Source organism: Trachurus japonicus, chromosome 14, assembly GCF_045865225.1.
Source record: "Trachurus japonicus isolate A0001 chromosome 14, Traja_1.0".
Lineage (NCBI taxonomy): Eukaryota > Metazoa > Chordata > Actinopteri > Carangiformes > Carangidae > Trachurus > Trachurus japonicus.
Window position 1 is genome coordinate 21114333 of NC_140920.1, and position 21426 is coordinate 21135758.

A 21426-nucleotide genomic window follows, 5' to 3' on the forward strand; every position below is an offset into this window, starting at 1 on the left:
GTCACGTGGTTCATGTAGCTCCCAATAGTTCCAAACGAGGCTGCCGCTGTCATGTTCTGCTATGGGACAGACAGCACTGAGCTTGCTTTTGGACGGTAAATATTAAAAAATAAACCGTACAAAGGTATATTTACAACTGTTACTGAATTACTGTATGTACATCAATGTCAGTTTTCAAACAAAAGGCAAAATCTTCTTGCTTCAAGGTTTTATTTGTCACTCTAAAGTGAAGATTAGCCTGCCCTACAGTAAAAATGGCATAAGAAGAGGAGTAAAGCAATATATTAAGCGGGAATATATATATTTAAGCATAAAAGATGTTCAATCAAACCCACACAGTTTGAAACAACGTTCAAAACACACACAGCCAGTATCACCTAAATATAAAGCCCGCTAGCTTAATGCTAACGTATAATGCAAAACCTCATAGACGGGCTAACAGAAATTAGCATCGATATCGCCATTTTGCGGCAACCGAGCCACAGCAGTAAAGCTGCCAAAACCTGGCTTTAGCGCTGTCAACACGTCACAGTTTTAATATTTTTTTCATGCAAGAAAGTCACCGTTTAATCCGGAGTCTGTGGTCAGTTCATAACGTTTGTTAGGAACCTGCACCGATGTTTGTTCTGGGAGAAGTGCAGAGTCTGTGTGAGCCCCAACCGGGGACCAGGGGAGGCAGCTGTCACAGCAGCAGCAGCCGCTCTACTGAGCTGATCTGCCGGGGCCGACCGTCCGTCCTCCCGTCGGAGAAAACGAGCCAAGTAACGTATCCGTATGCTTTTAGAGGTTTACCGCTGGCTTGTTAAATTATTTTGAAGAGATTAATGTTGGTCTCATTGATGAAATTTAACAACTGTGGCAGTGGCATTAGTTTGTTTGAATGAAAAGTGAGCAGGGCTGCTTCTGGGCGGGTCCATGGCACTGGTCCGACCTCCCATTAGTCCGACCTCCCATTGGTCCGACAATTCGGAGTAATGAGAGTTCGAACTAATGGGAGGTCCTCATTAGTTCGAACTGGACTAGTTATTAGTCATACTCTACATTTTTACCGTTCACTATGCATTTATATTATTATTCATATAGGCTCCACCTGTCAATAAGACACACGTGGAAGAAGAGGTGCAGTTTATTGTGTTTCACCAACGAGGAGCTGTCATTACGCACGACTTTTACGCACTGCTGCGCGCTCATTAGTGTCCGTAATTAAACCTTGACACTCATATCAAATCAAACTTACATTACAGACAGGTGGTTTGGGTTCTCTGTCTCTTTCTCCCACTCCGAACAGACAGACGGACGCAATCAGAAAGGAAACGGAGGCTGCGCATTGATGCTTTTTTCCTTTCTGGGATCAAACGGATCATGTGCAAAACAATCACTTCATATTAATAACATATAAGGCTCATTATGCTTCCAGCCTGTCTAGCCTCTACCTGGTGTTTTTACTAAACTTAACCAACTCCTTTCTTCATTGCCTGAACCGAACCAAAGCCAAATTTACCTTTTTCCCTCTCTCTCTCAGGGGCCGTTTACACGAAGACGCTTGCGAGTAAAGACGATAAAATATTTTATCGGAAGTGCCTTTCGTTTATATGGTGACGGCGTTTTTGGGGCTTGAAGACGCAAAAATCTCAAACCACCCCTGAAAGTGGAAAAGTTGAATACGCTCCAGCGCAGCGTCTCCGCCTAAACAGGCCAAGACGCAAAACTGGCTCAGATCTGCTGTTCTGCTCACGTCAAGTCGGCGTGTTGACGTCACGATACAAACAAACATGTCGGATTACATCCACCCTTCAGACCTGCAGGCTACTTTGGCCGCAATAACTACAATTATACAACAGTTAGTTCCGACAGGTCCCAACCGAGCAATTTGATTGGACAAGAGACGTTCCATGAGTGCTGATATACAGTATAACAGCACTGCAACCTTTTACGGTCGTTATCACTCCGCTGTTCAGCAGTGGACAGGAGCTAAGCTATAATGGAGCTAAATCAGAGCCAGGCTCCCCATACAGGAGCTGCCCCATCTCTCTGCTGCTACTACAGTTAGAAACGGACCTGAACATTAAAACCTGGACCTGACCTGGTCCGTCTAATTGGAGATAAATCTCTACTAAACCCGGCTGGAAAAAAATCGCCGCGGGGCAACTACGTTTTGACGGCGATGTGTTTTGATATTAGCTTTAGCTGTTGTTAGCCACGTAGCTCAGCTACTTAGCTTCAACTGTGTTTATAATGATTACATAGCAGATAAACAAATGTAATACGGTATCGATAACGTCTCTGTCTGTCTTCACGCTGGTCCTGTTGCTCCGGTGCTGATCAGACACGGGCTCAGAACCAGAACCAGCACTGAAGCAGCTCGGTGGAAAAGCTTGTAGCTAGTAGCAAGCTAGTATGAAATGTTTATGTGTTGCCTGGCAACAGCCTTGTCTCCCTTCCAGTTGCGGAACTATTTCTGTTGGCGGAGCCAAATAAATGATTAAATAAACAAACAAATCATAATCTCTTGTAGTTTATTACTGTTCTAAAATGCGCACGTAGCACTGTTGTATAAAAGCAATATCACACTGGAGGTCGTGCTGTTGTTAGCTGTAGCCATGTTTTCCTTTTCTGATTTCCCGGCACAGTGACGAAAAGAAGGAAGGTTCTACGCATGCGCTTACGCATTGCGGCGTTTGTGACAGCACCACCTAGTGGTCTGGCGTGCATTAGCAATGGATTTGTACACACTTTTGCGTCTCCGTATGCACACAGATTTCCTCCCGAGAACGCTCGTGTAGACGCGAAATAAAAAGTGAAGACGCGACGCCACTTTTGCGTCTTCTGTTCACACCGTCTTCGTGTAAACCTAGCCTCAGTCTGCTGTCAGCAGCGGCGGCTGCAGCAGGCTCGCGCCCGTGAAGTGAGCTCAAGCCGGCCAGATTCAGCCGTGCTCGAGCGGAGGGGGGGGGGGGAGTGTATTTCTTTGATTATCAGTTTACACATCTTGATCAGCATTTATGATGGTTGTGCGCTGGCTCTCTGACTGAATGTGGTTATATTCTGGGCCGCGCGTGTATGTGTGTGATGTGCGTAGAGAGAGAGAGAGAGAGAGAGAGAGCTGCATGCTCCTATCAATGGAGGAGCTTGTCACAAAGTAGCGATGACAGTTCGAAGTAACGGGACCACCCATTGGTTCGACCTCCTATTGGTCCGACTTGTGGTTGATTTTGTCGGAGTAACAGGAGGTCGAACCAATGGGAGGTCGGACCAATGGGCAGTTCCCCTTCTGGGCTACGGACTGAAATCACCACAGTTACGTAAATAAATAAATGTTTTTCAATGAACCGATCAGTCTAATAATTTTTATTTTGTTAAGTCAACATGGTTACTGTACTTGGGAAAGATTATTACCACTTTATAACTTAAAATTGGTCGGTATTTCGTCAACGTAGCTCAGTAGTTTCTTGCTGTGCAGCCATAGAAACAGACGTGGTCCAGCGCCGCGGGAGGCAATATTTTTTTTCGTAGGATGAGTCCGGGAAAGTCCCGCCTTCCCCGCCTCTGATTGGCTGGATGAATTCTCCTTCGATTGACGTCATCTCACAACAGTACTGTAGTAAACTAAAATACACACAACTGAAATATGAAATGTAATCAGATGCCATGGCGTAGCGGTTTGCGTTTTCACCTGCGGTGTGGTGAATCCGAGTTCGATCCCCGCTGGTTTCACATTTTAAAAAAAATTAGTTTTTAAATTAATATTCCAAGTTTACATTTTGAGTTTGAGTGAAGTGTAATTGTGCCATTGGTTAGGTTTAGGCAATGAAGAAAGGAGTTGGTTAAGTTTAGTAAAAAGACCAGGTAGAGGCTAGACAGGCCAGTAGAGAGAGTCCAAATTTACATTTTGAGTTTGAGTGAGAAGTGTAATTGTGCCATTGGTTAGGTTTAGGCAATGAAGAAAGGAGTTGGTTAAGTTTAGTAAAAAGACCAGGTAGAGGCTAGACAGGCCAGTAGAGAGAGTCCAAATTTACATTTTGAGTTTGAGTGAGAAGTGTAATTGTGCCACTGGTTAGGTTTAGGCAATGAAGAAAGGAGTTGGTTAAGTTTAGTAAAAACACCAGGTAGAGTGTAGACAGGCCAGATAAGTAGAGAGAGTCCAAGTAGATCCAGGCACTTATCACGCTTTGCCGACAGCCTGCGTTTCACAGCCGTTACACAGCCGTTTCACAACCAAAACAAACAACCAATCAGGCGAGAGCCCTTCTAGCCAATCAGAGTCGAAAATGGAGCCCATCTAGCCAATCAGAGGCGGGAACGGCGGGAAAGGCGGGACTTTCCCGGACTCATCCTACGAAAAAAAATATCGCCCGCGGGAGGAATGTTTGGAACTATTGAGGGCTCCATAACCCGGAAGTCGGCCCGCCATTTTTTACAACGGAGTCCTATGGGAGTGTCGCCACTCTGTTACGGTATATTTTTCGCTCTGCACTGGCTCACAGACACATGAACTCACAAATTCAGCGCCTGCTGCCCCCCACCCCCGGTCGGTCTGCCGAAAAAAAGCACCACTAGGATTCAGAGAAGCACAGTACAGAAGCACAGAATGTGTTGCTGCCCTCATTACTGGTACCGGTGCCGCGTCGAGTCTCCCTGATCCTCTCCCCGACACACAGCCGCTTCCAGCCGCAGCCTGACCGGGGTGCTCTGCACCCTGCACACCGCGGCCCTGCTGAGCTCCTGGTCTTCCTCCTCTCCACGACACACAGTCGCTTCCAGCCGCAGCCTGAGCGGTCTCTCTGCACTGCGGTGCTGCGGAGCTCCAGGCCCCGGTCTCTCTGCTCCTCTTCCCCAGACACAGCACCCTGTGGCCGGTCATCCAGCGCGAGGAGTCTCCCTGTAGCATGAGGCTGTGCTAATGGCTGCTAATGGCGGCGCTGCTCGTACCAGCGGTCGCCGCGGTCCCGTTGCCGGGGACGGCGACGACGGTACTGGCACCGCCTCGTTACCGGCAGCTGGTGCACAGCGGCGGCGCCAGCCCCGATGCCGCCGCTGTGCACCAGCTGCCGGTAACGAGACGGTATTTGTGGGCTAGCGCCGAGCACAGCCTCATGCTACAGGGAGACTCTTAGCGCTGGGTGACCCAGGACAGGGTCCTGTGTCTGGGGAAGAGGAGCAGGAAGAGTCGGGGCTGGAGCTCCGCAGCGCCGCGGTGCAGAGACCCAGGCTGCAGCGGCGGTGCTGAGTTTATGTTGAACAGGTAATCTTTGGTTTTATTGTGGAAGTTGTGACTGTAAATATGACATTTTACTCCGCATTCAAAGCCGCGTTTGGTTTCTGCAGGCAGCAGGCTTGTTGCTTGCTCCCAATATATTACATCCATGATTGCTCCGCTCTGCTCTGTGAGAAAGGCCCTTGAGGGGAGGGGGGGGGCGTGTCGCGAGTAGAGTGCCTATAGAGAGAGAGTGGCGCCCATAATACATCCATGGTGGCGCCACCTCCGTTCACTGCAATGGTTCAGTTTTTTCACAGCAATGGCGGCGCATGGAGCCCCTCAAAAGTTCCCGGAAGTTAGCATAAGCTAACCGCCGCTCAATGTATTCCAATGGAGCAGCTGGTCGGAGCAGCACTTGTTCAAGGTAAAATGTTTAAAAAATGGCATTTTCATATCAGTAGTGCATCTGAATTAAATCGACATGAGTAATTAAGTATGTTGGCGGATTATCCCCGTCTAGATTTGAATATTTAGAGAATATTAACAGATAAAAGTTTAGGCTAGCACTCTGGCTAACGATAGCAACACATGCAACAGGCTGCTAAATGTAATTCTGTTCTCTAAATATAACTTAATCCAACGCTGTCAATTGTCAGACTAGTAGCGAGGTTAATGTATAGGGAGTGTGATTGCAGTTAAACATAAAATTAATATCATTGAGGCTGCGGAAAGATGGGTGAAGTTTATGATATGAGGACATTCTGGACTGCTGTCTCAAACATGGGAAAATGTTCTGATTTGCTAATTTATTTGTTAAACCACTGACTGATTAAAATACACATCTAGCCATGGCATGTTCTCAAGTAATCATACTAAACATTATATAAACTATTGGTCATACTATTTGATACACCTGTGCAACATCATGCAGTGCAGTATACCAGCTGTGCCATAAATTCTGCTTTCATAAATTTTATACATGTTCAGTTTTTGTTGACATCAGAAAAGTAGTGTTCATTGTACTTTATGTTATTTGTTGAGATCATTGTGTGTTGGACTGCATTATCTCAACAATTGTTGCTCATATTTTGCCTTCAAGTATTTTAATGGAGAGGAACACTGTTGAATGTAATGCACCCCAGCACAGCAGCATCCACTATGACTCCTGTAAATAAACAGCAACTAGTGACTAGTGATCACCTTTTTGACTATGTCAGCTATAACTAGAAATATATATTTTTTTATAAATGAAGAATGTATGGGCCAGAGCAATATATAGTTAATCAATAATCATAGACATTGATGCTGTACATCAGGAGAACTGACCAGTAAGGACCAATGATCTTATAGCTCAGGAGTGATGATGACAAGGATGTAACATGTCTCTTATGTGTTAACTGTTTCACCAGATGTGGGACAACAGCCATGAAGAAGAAATGCCTGTCTGGTGTTGCTGGATGTGTCACCTATGTTTTATTCGACCCCAAAGGATTTCCACATGGCCTGCTTAGGGCTACCCATGTCGGTGGTGACATTTATTACATGTAGCCCAATGGATTCTGCCCTCTGTTGTCGTTGCTACTGTTTTAGGAGCTGTGATTCTGTGATTCTTCTTGCATTGTTTTTTCCTGTTCTGCTCTGTTAATTAAAAAAATATTAAACTTCCCAGTGGCGTGGTATTTGAAAGTGTGTGAAAGAGCAAATTGTTTGAATATGATTACCTCACATATTTTTTTGTTGTTGAAATCTAGGTGTTTAAATTGCTCCTTCTGACTTTAGCCAGCCATGCTTTTCTCCTGTCCCTGTGTTTGGGGAAGCCATACATGTGCAGGCCTTTCTCCAAGCGACTGGAGCATCCCCGTGCAGCACAGCATACCATGGTGAAGACTATATTCAAGGACAACACAGCGGAAAGGACGCAAACAGCTTGACATGCTGATCTGTTTGACTTCTGTAGATCTGTTTTTAAGGAATTTATTGTGATATTAAGTGCACTGGGTAAAACATGACTCTGTGTTTTATTATGCATCACTGAGTACAGTAAGTTTGGGATAAGTATACAGTTAACAAATAGTGATAAAATTCCATATATTTGCAATGAATTAAAATTAAACTTTAATTTATTTGCCATGGATTTTCTATTAGAGTTATCATCATAATGCTGTTGTGTAGTCAATTGTCAAATCATAGTCACTTGTTACTCTGCCTCAACCAAGTCTGAAAGTAAAAAAAAAAGGAAATATTACAGTTTTATTGCTATCAACAACAGTAAGGGTTTAGTCAAGTTAACAGAGTTCAAAGCAACACAAGCATAGCCTAATAAGAAGAATAGTTAACAAATAGTGATAGAATTACGTGTATTTACAATGAATTCAAATCAAATTTTAGCATTTGCATGGATTTCCTATTTGAACACATCATTATGCAGTTGTGAGTCCAGACATGTTGTCAGTGACCTGTCAGTTTGCCTCTGAAAGTTTGATAAAAACAGAGAAAATGCTACGATTTTATTGCTGTTGATGACTGTAGGGGTTAAGTAAACTTAACACAGTTAAAAGTAATTAACACAAGCATATAAATACCACAAAACAAAGCATTTATTGACCGTTATTTAGCAATTATTGGGGATTTCCTATTGCTTTCAATTGCCCGCCAAGCACTTCCGGGAACTTTCTGAGGCTACATGGACCACGTGATCGGCCAGCATTTTGAACTTCCGTTGTCGCCACTCTCTCTCTATAGGCACTCTAGTCGCGAGGAGGTCCCGAGGGGCGGGCCATACGAGCTCAGAGGGGAGGGGTGGGGGTGTGTGAGAGGTGCTTTTTTCAAATTTTTCTCATCCTCTTTCAAAACGTAGACCATAGCTTTAAATGTACCTTAAAGGGATATTTTTCAAGTATTGGATAAGTATACAGCTCTATGCAAATGTAGCTTTATTGAAATGTAACTGATTCAAACTACGCGTCAGGTCAAACACCAAAATAACAAACCTTAAAGGGATAGTTCACCCAAAATTCAAATTTCACTCATTATCTACTCACCCTCATGTCGACTAAGGGCTGGGAGAAGTTTCAGAGTTATCCATGCCTTCTCTGAGTTACAGGGGGGTCTGCGCAGCAGTATTGGTCCATTAGGGCTGTCAGTTTTTAGAAAAATTAGGTTCAAACAAATATTGAATGACCCGTAATTCGTTCGGATATATTTGAATATTCCCCCCCGCCGCCGCTGCCTCCACAGCACACACAGCCGCGGTGTTTTATTTTGAAAATTGACCAGATTCTCGCATTGTTTCATGTTTCAGTTCCTGCAGAGCTTGACGCGATCGCTCGAGGCTCGCACACAAAATAGACCAGACGTCAAAACAAGCACTGCAGGGCACGAGCCGGCCGCGGAGGTGCATGCCGCGACACCACACCAGCGGTTAATATGGGCACAGAAAGTAAACTGGCTCCGCTTCTTGGCTCTTTGCGGCTATTCGCGGCCCTTCCACGTCCGGTGGACGTTCAGCGGCGCTATGCAGGCATTGGGCACTGCAGCCAAAGATGGTAAATAGAGTATCTTTGCTGCAGCCTACATATCGAGCAGGTAATTACAGCTCGAATACGAACTTTTCACCCCACATTCAAACAAATATTTGAATGTGGAATAAAAAGTGACAGCCCTATTGTCCATAATAATGATTGTGAATAGTGCTCAATTTTCTTTGTTAAAAAAAAAAAGACACACCAAAAAACATCCAAATAACTCCATACTGCTCATCTGTAATGTCCCTCTTGTATTGAAGCCCCGACATGAGAAATTGTTCCGAAAAAAATTAAATAAGTCTATATTTTAAGCTTGTTTGTAGTGGAAGCTCCCAGTGTCTCAGTTCACTGCTCTTCCTGTGATTTGCACTGACCGGCGGAACAATTTCTCATGTCGGGGCTTCAATACAAGACGGACATTACAGACGAGCAGTATGGAGGTATTTGGATGTATTTTGGTTTGTTTTTTTGAACAAAGAAAAGTGAGCACCATTCACAACCATTATATGGACAAATACTGCTGCGCAGACCCCCCCGTAACTCAGAGAAGGCACGGAGGACTCTGAAAATTCTCCCAGCCCTTAGTCGACATGAGGGTTAGTAGATAATGAGTGAAATTTGAATTTTGGGTGAACTATCCCTTTAACCATGTGTCAAAAAAAATGTGTATGTAAGAGGAAGTTGTATTATCATGTCAACATGTTAACAGTCCCACTGGAAAATGTATTTGATGACCTGCTGAGAGTTACATGTCAGGTCATATGTGTCTGTTCAATATGAGACGGATGCACTACACTACAAGTGTGAATGGGTTTGGTTGTGGTTTAACAAGGTTTTCCAGGAAGTTGCTACAAATATTCGACCCCCCCAACAAAACCACAACATGTCATTTTCACACTTCAGTTTGTGTAGAGGTTTCCTGAAATGTTGAACTTTAACTTTGGATATCATGCAGTCACTGTGAACCTTCAGCAGGTTCATTATTACCAAGTCCGTGCTGCATGAAAACCCTGCTCCGACTCACAGAACTTTATTTCTAACAGCAATAAAGCTTTCCAGGAATATACACTACTTACATGTGATGTGAATTACAATAAAAATAATGACGCATAATGTTTTTTCTCCTGAATTTTTAACATTAACTTCACAATCCCAGTGCAGCACTGACAGTGTTTTATCTGACTTTGAAGCCACTTAAGAGGAAACCTGAGGGAACATTTGTTCAGTTAAAATATTCATCTGTAAACGTCTATAACTTTCCCATAAATGTTGCATTTAGGCGCTTTCAAAACAAATTTACGTAGAATCGCTGGCTGAGACAAAACTCGTGAGGCGTTTACTTGCCCTGTCTGACTTCACAGACCTGTGCAGATACACCTGTCATCTAGACACATTGACGTCTCTCTGCTAATGGTTCTAACTCACCTGATTTTTCATGTACGATGGAGAAGAGCAGCCTCTTGGAGATGTGGATGCTGGGAGGGCTCTGACCTTGCTCACCAGGTAGTCTTGTTGTCTCATCTGAAAATGCAAATGAACATGCAAATTCAAATTCAATTTCACTTCACAAAGAAATTCAGCAATTAGTTCCCCCCAGCATTTGCTATTACTTGACTAGCTTAGTTAATTAACTGTAAAAGACACTAAATCACCAGAATAAACAAATAAGGGACAACGAGGAGTTTGTATTTGGTTATAAAAAAGTATCATATTAATGTGGATGAATCTACGTTACCCGACGGGTGCCCGACGGGTCATGAGAATAACGCCGCTGAATCGCCGTTTATGGTTGGAACTACGACGGTATCACATCGTGTTCACACCTCCAATTTCATTCTTGATCTATGAAAACATTCTTGGCAAGACGTTCGTCTTGCGCCGGTCTGAGGGTCATGGGAAATGTAGTGTGAAAACACTTTGCTTTCCAAAACTCCTCGTTGTCCCTTTAAAAAAACTTCTTTTTTTTTTTTTATTTCCCCCGTGATCTTGTCTCTAGTGTTTTTTCCTACATTGTCAGGATGAACATTGACTCTAGTTCAAACACAGGTGAGTGAAGGCAATCACTGCTGGTGGCTGGGAGTTAGAAATCGGAGCACAGAGTAGTAAAGTGCTGCTTTGAATGAAATAATGACTGATGTAATAACCTCAGTTCAACCCACACACACTGTCTAGTCACAGACTAAAACACTGTGATTGTTACTGTGAATGTTATGTACACCTTACCATTGTTAGCACAGTCCTTGGCAGACATGTTCTTATCTGTCCAGTTGGCCAATCTGTCCTTGCCCAGGTTGAGGAGGGACATGGGCTTGAAGTCCAGCTTGCTATCTGGGTGGGGTTTGGAGGACATGGGCATGCCGTACAGGAAGTTTGACAGAACAGAGTTGCTGGAAGTGGCGGGACTGGACGACGTCACTACCTGGGCCGTACTCTTCCCAGGGCCGTGGCTGACGGCGGGGGAAGTGTTGTGACTGACGTCGGCGCTGGACTTGGCTTCTCGAGACAGATCTTCTGCAGGTCTGAGCACAGAGACAAAATCAAAAATAGAGAAGGAAAAAATTGCTGAACAGAAGTTCTCACTGAATCTGAACCAGAACGTTTGATCTTCTTGGGAGGGTTACACACATTCACAGCTCCACATCAAGCTTTTCTGTTTGCCAACCGCTTTGCTTGCCAAGCCTCTCTTGGCTTATGTTGCGTTTGCCGCCGCACATTTTGAGAAGGACAAATGCGTGTGTCCCATTATGACACAGCCTTGATAGCTTTTGGAACTGGCGACTGAACGATAAATGAAATGAGATGACGTTCTGTCAACATGGTGTTTTCTCCAGTGGCTGAACTCCTCACTGCTCTGTGCTTGTCAGACAACAAGTGGCAAACGGCCTCATATGAATCTGAGCACGTTATGACCACAGTTAGTGTTGCATGTATTTTCTGACTGTTCAAATATTTACATTCATCAGACAGGGGAAGAGAGGAAACCTCCAATTTGTTTTGGGCAGAGGCATGTGGGAGTTGTTAAGAGAGCAAACCCATAGAAGAGTTTTATTCACAGAACAAGCTGCTGAACTGAAACTGGACTTTTTTTTTGAAAACTATTTAATTACTCAGGAGATTCAGAAACAGAAAGTCTGCTTTTTTGCCTCCAATAGGTGATCTAATGAAGCTTTAATGAGGAGTTCAATTCTCTTCGGCCCAAAACACAAAAACAAACATTTTCTTTTCAGTCCTGTGACACCAGATCTGCTGATCTGGACCAGCTGAATTCAAATATTCATTTGCAACACTGGTAAAACATCGACGCAGCAGGAAGTCACAAGCGAGTCACATGCAACAAAATGTCCTCGGCCAGAATCTGAACCGGGGACCTAGTGGCGGACTGTACGGTAAACATCACAGAGATGCTTGTAGATTACTCCACTGTTTATATAGGGATCGTCATAACAAAAGATGACATGACAGCTGCCATGACAAGGGTCTATTGCTAAAGCTGGATCCTATTTAATCAATAAGACGGTAGTATGAATTTATTTCTACCTCTTCTTCCACTCTGGTCAGGACCTATTGGCAGTTTACATAGACTTTATATTATAGAGTTTTATATCACAAACATTAATTCATAGGGGTGGGTATTTTGCTCACTGGACACTACTGCTGATCTGGCTCCACGTGGGAAGAGTCTGTGTGTGTGTGTGTGTGTGTGTGTGTGTGTGTGTATGTGTGTGTGTGTGTGTGTGTGTGTTTTTACGCAAGTGTGTAAATACATATTAGAGACTGTGCCTGCCTCCCACCAAGGGGATTCTTGGAAAGACCAGGCCTCTGTGGAGTTACTCGTCCTCAGAGAGGTTGGCCAGACTTAATATTTTCATATATTATTAACAGACTTTGTGTTACTTCTCTGACTGTTGTTGACAAAACACACATCAGTGCCCCTGGTCCAGCCTCTGTAACTGATCCTGGTAAATATTGCCAGTTATTGTTATGAAGCAAATATGTCCTGGACAGACTGAGCTGTAACCTGAGAGAGTGTGTTTTTTTTTCCCCAGCTGAATTCGAGCCCCACTAATACACCACAGTCTGTCTGCTACCAATATCTAACTGCACAAGATGCCAAGCCAGATATGCGCTCCCAGCCAAACACAAGCATGTATCTCTGCAAAGCATTAGAGGCTAAACTGATGTGACAAACATCTCCAGTTCACTCTGCAGTGATCAGATGTGAAACATCTGGTTTCGTATTCTCGTACAAGCCCTCGAACAGAAGTCTGTTATCCACAAACAGCAGCGTTATTGTTCAGAATATAACAAACATCAGACTATTCGCCGCGCGGAGACTCACCGCTTCACTACGAGCTGGATTCGATGGCTCTGCTCCAGGATCTTCATCAGGGTCTTGGTGTCGTACTCGGAGGGTTTCTTCAGCGTGACTCCATCGGGCAAACCGTGGACCACCACACAGCTGGGGTCCTTCTGGATCCACTCGTAAGGCACAGGGACCAGGCTGCTCTTTCCCACAGCTTCACCTGTGTGTTCCACGAGTTAGTGTGAATATTTTTGGAAAACAGGCTTAAAACTAACCAAACAGTTAATACTTGTTTCAGGTTCGTCAATCAGCAAAATATTTCTTTGATAATGTGGACATATTATTGTCCTGAAGAGTCCTAAAACCCTATTATTTAGCATTTTCTGTGTTATTTATCTATTGATCTTAGTTTTTAGTTATTTTTTGCACATTTAATTTACATGTACAGTCCAAAGTATATGGTTCTATTTTTGTCTGTATGCCTTGTATACTTTGTCGTTCTGCATATACTGTACTGTTCTCTATTTTATTTGTAGTGCATTGTGCCTTTTTATGTCTACTGCTGCAAAAAAAAAGAACTTCCCATTTTGGCGTCAATAAATCTTTCTATCTATATCTAATGAGAGCAATAACTATGGCAACAGGAAACAAGAACAGATTTAATTTGGTCCCTCCTTACTGTAAAGCACTGTGAAGACTTCCTCCACCATCTTCCTCAGAACAAAGATGTTGGACTGAGCGTCTGATGGAGCTCTCGCTTTCCCATGCTCGCCATCCTTACTCAGCTTGCTCAGATCGCCGTCCTGGTCTTTGGTATGGGCATTAGCTGTGGTCAGATTTTGCAGACATGGCGCCCCTAGAGCCAAATGACAAAAAGTCACATTGCAATAACAAAAAACACAGTGTGCAACAACATTACAGATGCTTGGAGGTAGGGCTGAGTGTGCTGCTGCAATGTGAGCCTGGAGAAAAGTAGATGTTGCTTCTTTTGTGTTTTGACTTTCAAGTTTCCAAATAAACAAAACAAAACAAAAAACAGGATGATTGAGGGACTTAGTCCTAAAAACTAATGAATATGCCACCTTTTGAAAAATAGTACCATGTAAAATTAATGGCTTGTTTGTCTTAGAATGTACTGGGATAAACCCAAAGCATCTCTGACATTGGTGATTAAGTGGGCAACACAAAGCCACTTAGTTCAGCCCTTCCTCATTTGTTATAGTTAAAGGCCACGTATCTGAAACCACAATCAACGGTTTATTTCTATCCTAGTTCTTAGCTCAACAACGCAAACTGGAGCTACTGTTTCCTGTAACAGGCTGGGAAAACTCATTTCACCTCGTACACACACAAGGCTGATAATATTAAACTGTGTAATGGGAGGTCACAGCCCCGTAAATTGGTGTTATTAGCAGGGAAACATTGTGAAGTCTGGGAACATTATTTGCTGTTTTACCTTAGAGCTCAAGGTCAACAGGCGAAGCTTCATGTCCCAACACTGACTCCTCAAATGCCAGCCTGAAATTGTGCATACTAATTTGTTTATGGGAAATCGGGGCTGAGGGGAGGGGATTACAATTTGGGTAAGGAGGAGTATACTGGATGATTTCATGTAGTGAAACTATAATGTAAAATGTGCAGGAACTGAGAAATGGGAGCAGACTTGTTCTGAACAGGGGATGTTCTTGATCTTGATCTTGAGCTATTTCTAAGTTGTGCTATTGCTACATTAGCGTTAAGACCTGTTTACTTACCAGTCTATAAGAAACATTATGAGTTATCATCACACTGATGGAAGAGCTGATTGCAGCAGTGGCATCAACAACCCTTTTGTTTTTCTTCTGCTGAAGTTTGCATGCCAGCTAACCAGCTAACCATAGAGCGGCCGAACTGTCGCTTCAATTTTCGATACCGAGTCACTGAGACGTCCGACCTGCTATCAGTAAGTAACACTTCTCAGGTGGCCTATTAGAGACTCATGTCTTGCAAATGCAAGGATGGCTGAGGCTGTTTGCACCCGTTAAGTAAATAGATGTTAATGCTATGCAATGATAAAACTTTATACATAGCTGTTTTAACCTCCCTTACAAGTAAAAGCTGAAACATTAAATTCAACTTGTACCCTATCACAGTCTCTGACATGCTTACTGTTTAAAAAGTGTCATAAGAAGTGTACCACAAGACTTAACACATAAAATGATTTTGCCAAACGAGATATGACAAGCCAGTTTTCCTGAGATACTTAATCTGATGAAGAGCAAAAATGTGTGAAACCGAAACTGCTTTGTCGATCCAATCATTTCATGTTGAAGTAATCTGATACCCGGCGAAACTGCACGCTGCTGCAGTTACTGAGGTCGTTTGGCTGAATCTGCATTTTGTACAATAACAAACTGCAAAATCCAGCAGGGACAGGCCTGACACACAAGTGCATTTTATGTAACTGTCTCACAGCTGTAGCTATTATGGGAGTGATCAATGCGCCGTTAGGGTGGAATAAGTGAAAACAGTCTCGCAGGGGAAGAGGGGAACTTACGGCAGAACTTGTAGAAGTCTGTTTGGATTTCCCTCCTGGAGTTGAGGAAGACTCTGCCCTTTTCTGTGCCGACAGCAATCACACTGTCCTCGTGCACGGTGACACAGGCCACCTCCGCGTTGAGCTTGGACATCGCCATGCACTACAGAACAAGGATACAGGCATTACTAGAAATTCAGGAGTTCATTATAAAAATTATTCCTGGAAGTACTGCAGTCTTATTTCTCATGTCTAGCATAGACATGAGAAATGGTCCAGTGTGTAAAATGAGGGGAAAACAGTGACATCTAGCATGCTGATTCTATTACTTATCTATTAAATAATTCTATTGTTTATTTATGAACGTGAAACTCTTGAAACGTGTTCTCTGGTTGGCTGGATTTTCCATTCTGTACAAACATGGCGGCGCAAAATGGCGACACTCTCTAAGCAAGACCCTTGCTATATGTATATATAAAAGAAGAATTATAAGGCTACGAAGACCAAACAGATTTTATTTTATAGCGATTATACACTTATATAAATATATTCATTGGTAGTATATTCAGATGTTGCCAATAAACCTTGACAAATATTACACACAGGACCTTTAAATGATTAATTGTGGCCTCATAAACTATCACAGAGTTTTGCATATCATCAACTTCTGCTGGTCAGTGTATTTTCACATTAACAAAACACATTCATAGATTCAGAAACCCAATTTAGGGTTATGTTTTAGCAGTTATTTGTCTTGACACCACACATTGAGACATCAAGAACAACAGTGACATGTGTGATGCTTGCTGTGGGACGTACCACTGAGTCCAGGGCAGACACCAGGCTAGTGAGGATCTCTTGTCTGGCTGACACCACTGGGACCTGCGGCTCGCCCCGGGAGTTTGTCCTGATGCCGTCACATGCCAGCTTCCTCATCTGAGCCATGGCTCTGTGTGACCAGATGAGCACAGTTTAGACAGGCGGCCACGGTGCAACATCAACAAACCCTGCATGCCATTGCGTGTGCATTCATGTACACATGCGGCTGTGACCTGCATTCAAAGCAGGTTCATCTTACATCATTTTGGTTTGGCTTTAAGCAAACACAAGCTTTCATCATGAACACCCAGCTGACACAAGGATCTGGGAGATGGAGTAAAATGGCTTTACTCTCATCTAGCCTGTTGATTTCATCTAAAAATGAGTGCACGAGCACGGCCACATTAATAGCTCTGAGAGACTCTGCTTAATTCTGATGACATGATGTTAACATGCTCACAAAGACAATGTCAACACAGTGATTTCATTAGGTCCCATTTGCTATGTTTATAATCGTGGTAAAGTGTGTTTGCAGACAAGAATTTGCTAATCAGCACTAAATACAAAGGACAGCTTTTGAAGCCATTAGATTAAAAAGGAGAGATTACCAGTGTTACTGTAGTGGCACTGAATCTGAGCATGAATTGCGGAACTACGCCATGTGAGAGTTGTTGAGACCTTTCACTCAAACAGACAAATATCAGCTGATACTAGAGAAACCTTTGATTCAAAAGGTGTGTAGGAGTTGAAATATTTCACTGGTTAAATCAAACCCATGGTGGTATTAGGTACCAGTCTAGTCTATTCCAGACCACCAGACCTCTAGGACAACCCTATATGTTGATATAATAGTTAAAAGACTAGTTATAAATTTGGCCATGATGTTAATTGCGGGAAATTTCTCCAAATGATAAAATACATAAGTCAGAATGACATATTTTGTTGCCACAGAGACTGTCTATATATGGCAAAAACAACAATGAAATTGGTGATATTGGTCTGGTCTTCATCATTGTGTCACACAGACTATGTTAGTTATGTTGCTGTTTCCTGTTTTGCTGTCTGAGTGCTGGCACCGCCCACTTTCACCATTTGGTTCTTGACTGCCCTGCCCTCCTGGTGACCATGTCTCTTATTTCTCAGTCTTTAGCTGCATCTGTGGTAAAGGGCTTTTCACCGTCTCTCTGATTCACCTTTCACACCCATCTTTTTCTGACCTTTCCAGTTGCAACTGACATGTAAACACACGGCTCCAGATTTAAGAGAGCAGAGCTGTAATGTATTTGATTGCTGTGCATCAGCAAGAGGCTTGATTACATTTGCTGCCAGATAAACGGATTTCATTGGTCCCATTCTTGCTTGCTGTATTTTTGCTGGTGAGGTTCACTACTGAAGACCAGAATGACTATCTATGTCCAGGAAATGTGTTTCCTAATGTGCAGCAGTCTGCATGTCAAGCCATCTAACTGTTGCTGAGATAGTTTACTCAAATCCTGTGTTTATGGTGGTGTGACCTTGATAGCGGCTCTGGGGGAGGATCAGTAGGAGTAGGAGGATTCATCGTCTGTGGACCATGAGAAGATCTATTGACAATGTGATGGTAATCCATCCAATAATAAAGTGCTACACCATCCAGCAGCCTGACGCTGTCATCCCTGGAGCCACACTGCTAGCATGGCTAAAAGTTACATCCATCTGAAATCAGCAACTTGCGGTCTGACTTTGTCGACTGGGGCTAATTAGAGCACTCAGATGATGTCATGTGAACCCATTTATAATTCAGTTTCTCTCCTTGACAGATGGCAATGGAAAAAAAAAAACTAAAGATAATCTTAACTTTCCTCAACCACTGGAGGCACAACACCATCATATAACCACTTCATGCATTCGAAGCCTCACATTAAAAAAAAAGGTCTAAACTCCAAATGTAAAGATAAGACTATGTAAATAAAAGTAAAGGAGCAAACAGATAGGGATTGGAAAAGAAAAACTGCTCGGCTAAAGCCAGGAACGATGTTCTCATGGCAACTGAAACCCGTCTCCTTGGAAACTAATCTCGGGGCATTTGAACAATGCAGCTCTGGCCTTTAATCTCTCCAGACACTGGGAACCATTATACTAGCCTCTGGCAAGCCCAAACCACTGACTCAATAGAGAGAGGACAGAGAGGTAGAGAGCGATAGACAGAGGCAGAGAGAGAGAGGGAGGGAGAGAAAGAGGAGGGTGGGTGTGGTGGGGTTCAGCTGCACCAGTCTGAACGTGCCAAGTCTATTGGCCATCTAAATCTGCCTCCCCTGAGGCCACAGCAAACATTAGCCCCCCTCCTAAATTATTACGGCCTCGAAATAGATGGCCTCTTTCCCTCACATATTTAAAAGGCAAAGGAAGTAGCGAGAAGGAGAAAGGTTGGGATAAGCGCCGGCTCAGGATAATGCCGTGTCAATTGCCTTGAAAGAGGAAGCTCAAGCATAATGTCACGGTGCTGTTATGGTTCTCAGTGAATATTGAACAGTTCAGTCTGGAACAACATTAATAAATAAAGCGACACACAATCCCCACGAGTCTATTATGAAGCAAAAGAGAGAGAGAGAAAAAAAAAGAAGCAAGATTTGTGAATGCAAATCAGGCTGTTGCCCTGTTGACAGAGAATGACGCAATCGTTGCGGACATGCCAACGGTGCTCGCTGTGATTTCATCCTAACAGTCACTTTGACAAAAGCTCACTTATTCACTGAGCCCACAAAAACCAGCCAACAAACCTTGTTATTAGGAGCCACAGGTTTTCTAACTTGTTTAACTTCATGGACTTTGCCTTTTTTCATTTCTGGCGGCGGGACAGCGAGTTCTCCAGAACAACTTTGGAGGGAAAACTTCGTCAACATCTGTTTTTATCCAATAAAGTTCTCTGGTCTGTTCATCTCACTTAAATCATTTTTATTCATGCAAAATGGGATCGTCAAGCAGACAGACCAACCAACACAGTCGTAAAAAGTACTCTTGTATTCTACTGCCAAAATCTTCAGCAGTGTAATAAACAATCGATACTATGAGATATTATGATGTTTCGATTTTATTCCTTCGCCCCTCGTGGATACCACAGCTCAATACGATGAGAAACTGGGGCTTTTGGGTGTATAAAAAAACATGACCATGTGGTATCTGTACATCAGCAATTAACTACAGTCTTTACATAAGCTCTTGTGTGTTTTTGCAGACACTTATCAACAAAGTCAAACAGCTAAAAATGAAGCCACCGCCCTGTCAGACGTGCTACCTGTCACTCTCTCAGATCTGTGCTACAGATGGCAAAAAAAAACATGTCTGTCTCGCCTCAGCAGCAGACAAGAGATGCAGCGGTAATGATGGTCTCTATGCATAATATGTAGGACTTAAAAGCACTAAATATATCTTTTAGGCCACTGCATTTGTTCTTCAGCGTTAGCACTGTGCAGGCTGAGACAAGCCCCGACTCATACACTCACACTCCTATATGTCAACCCTATTGTGTTGGAGGGAAAAGGGTGTGCGCGTCACTATATGTTCTTTTCAATGTAGTAATCTGGTTACGCACAAGGTCACCATTAAAGATATATGAGTTTCCAGGATGTTGGAGTTTATTGGGGCTTAAAATACCCTGCTCCCCCACACAGGTGTTTTCTATTATTCAGGCTAATTAGTCCTCTGCTCAGGTAGAGGTTGGACGGGGGCAAAAATGTTGAGGTCACAATCTTTACGAACCTGAATAATTGGATGCACTCTATTTGAATGTTAAATCTCTATCTTTTGGAGCATGTGAGTGACGATTTACACGATGCCGTCAATTATTTCACACTGTTCCACTAGCCTGCAGGTCGTAGTAACAAGCCAGGAAGTGTCACTGTTAGGTTTTATGAGAAAGGAAATGCATTCAAAACAGTTTGTTGGGTCTCAAGGATACACACAATACCCTTTTGTACGAAAACACTGAAACTCCACGGGGCGCCTTTGATTTCTTTTTCACTGCTTCTTCTGGCTGGCAGAGACAGTATAGTACATTTTCCATTTGGATTCAACCATGAAACTCCATGTGAAGTTTTTTTCTTTTCTTTCTTTTCTATCTGTGTTGTTTATGATGATGGCTGCTGGTATTTTGTCTACTTGTGGCACAACTGGCATGAACAGGCACTGTTTGGCACTCTGGGACAATACAGGTGTAACTTGTCCCACCCTAACCAGCAAAACAATTAATTGTTTAGTGTCTAATTAGGTGAGATAGGAAACACCTGTGAGGATGTACTACAGAAAATGTTACTTTAGCCTACATGACATGGCCTGATCATTGCTTAAACAGCCAAACCATCCGAATGTCTGGATGACTTTTGACTTTTCTCCTTCAACAAAGGTAACATTTCGGTAATTGAATAGTGAACAATAGTTTTTACAGTGTGACAATAAGAAGGGCTGTAATTTTGACATACCTCCAACAACTTACAACTCAGGGTGTGGTAAGTTATCATTAGAGCAAACAACAACATAATCCTTTTGTTTACACCCAGAGCCAGAGGCCGCAGCCTTTTGGGAATGTCATCACTGATGTTATGAATGCAAAACAAGATTCAATAGAAAACACTACACCAGAGATGTGATCTTAACGTATCTGAGGAGATGTTCACTATCCACCGCAGGTTTGCATGGCAAAACTGAAGCCACGTTTTGATATTGTATATGACATTTGCACTTAGATACTTTATGTAGACCTTTACGTCAAAAATAATGAAAACAGCCAAACAGTAATAAATGCCTACTTACATGAGGAGGTGTACCTTTACATATTTCCTTTTTGTTCATAAAGATAGTCATATATATGTAGGATTACTACAGGTTTATGCAATCAAGTCATAAATTTAAGATGCCAGAAAAAAAAAGCAACAATAACAGGAAATAACTCAGTTGTGATTGTCTCATTTCCATGGTATTAAAAACACAACAACAACAGACTCGAGGTCATTATGATGTATGGACAGCCATTAAAACACATGGATAAAGGACTTGTATTTTGTTTGTTATGCACTTTTAACAATAACAAACA

General features: G+C 42.9%; 1 protein-coding gene across 2 annotated transcripts in view; it reads right to left on the bottom strand.

Moving 5' to 3' along the window:
• Positions 1-21426, bottom strand: part of gtf2ird1 (GTF2I repeat domain containing 1) — a 56041-nt gene that overhangs the window by 33063 nt on the left and 1552 nt on the right. For both annotated transcript variants that reach the window (XM_085798312.1, XM_085798311.1), the window contains exons 2-7: positions 16359-16488; positions 15561-15702; positions 13704-13880; positions 13061-13244; positions 10945-11240; positions 10147-10242 (exon numbers count right to left, since the gene is read on the bottom strand). In XM_085798312.1, coding sequence (XP_085654438.1) covers positions 10147-10242; positions 10945-11240; positions 13061-13244; positions 13704-13880; positions 15561-15702; positions 16359-16484 — 1021 coding nt within the window. In that variant the 5' untranslated portion in view covers positions 16485-16488. The remainder of the gene's footprint in view (positions 1-10146; positions 10243-10944; positions 11241-13060; positions 13245-13703; positions 13881-15560; positions 15703-16358; positions 16489-21426) is intronic.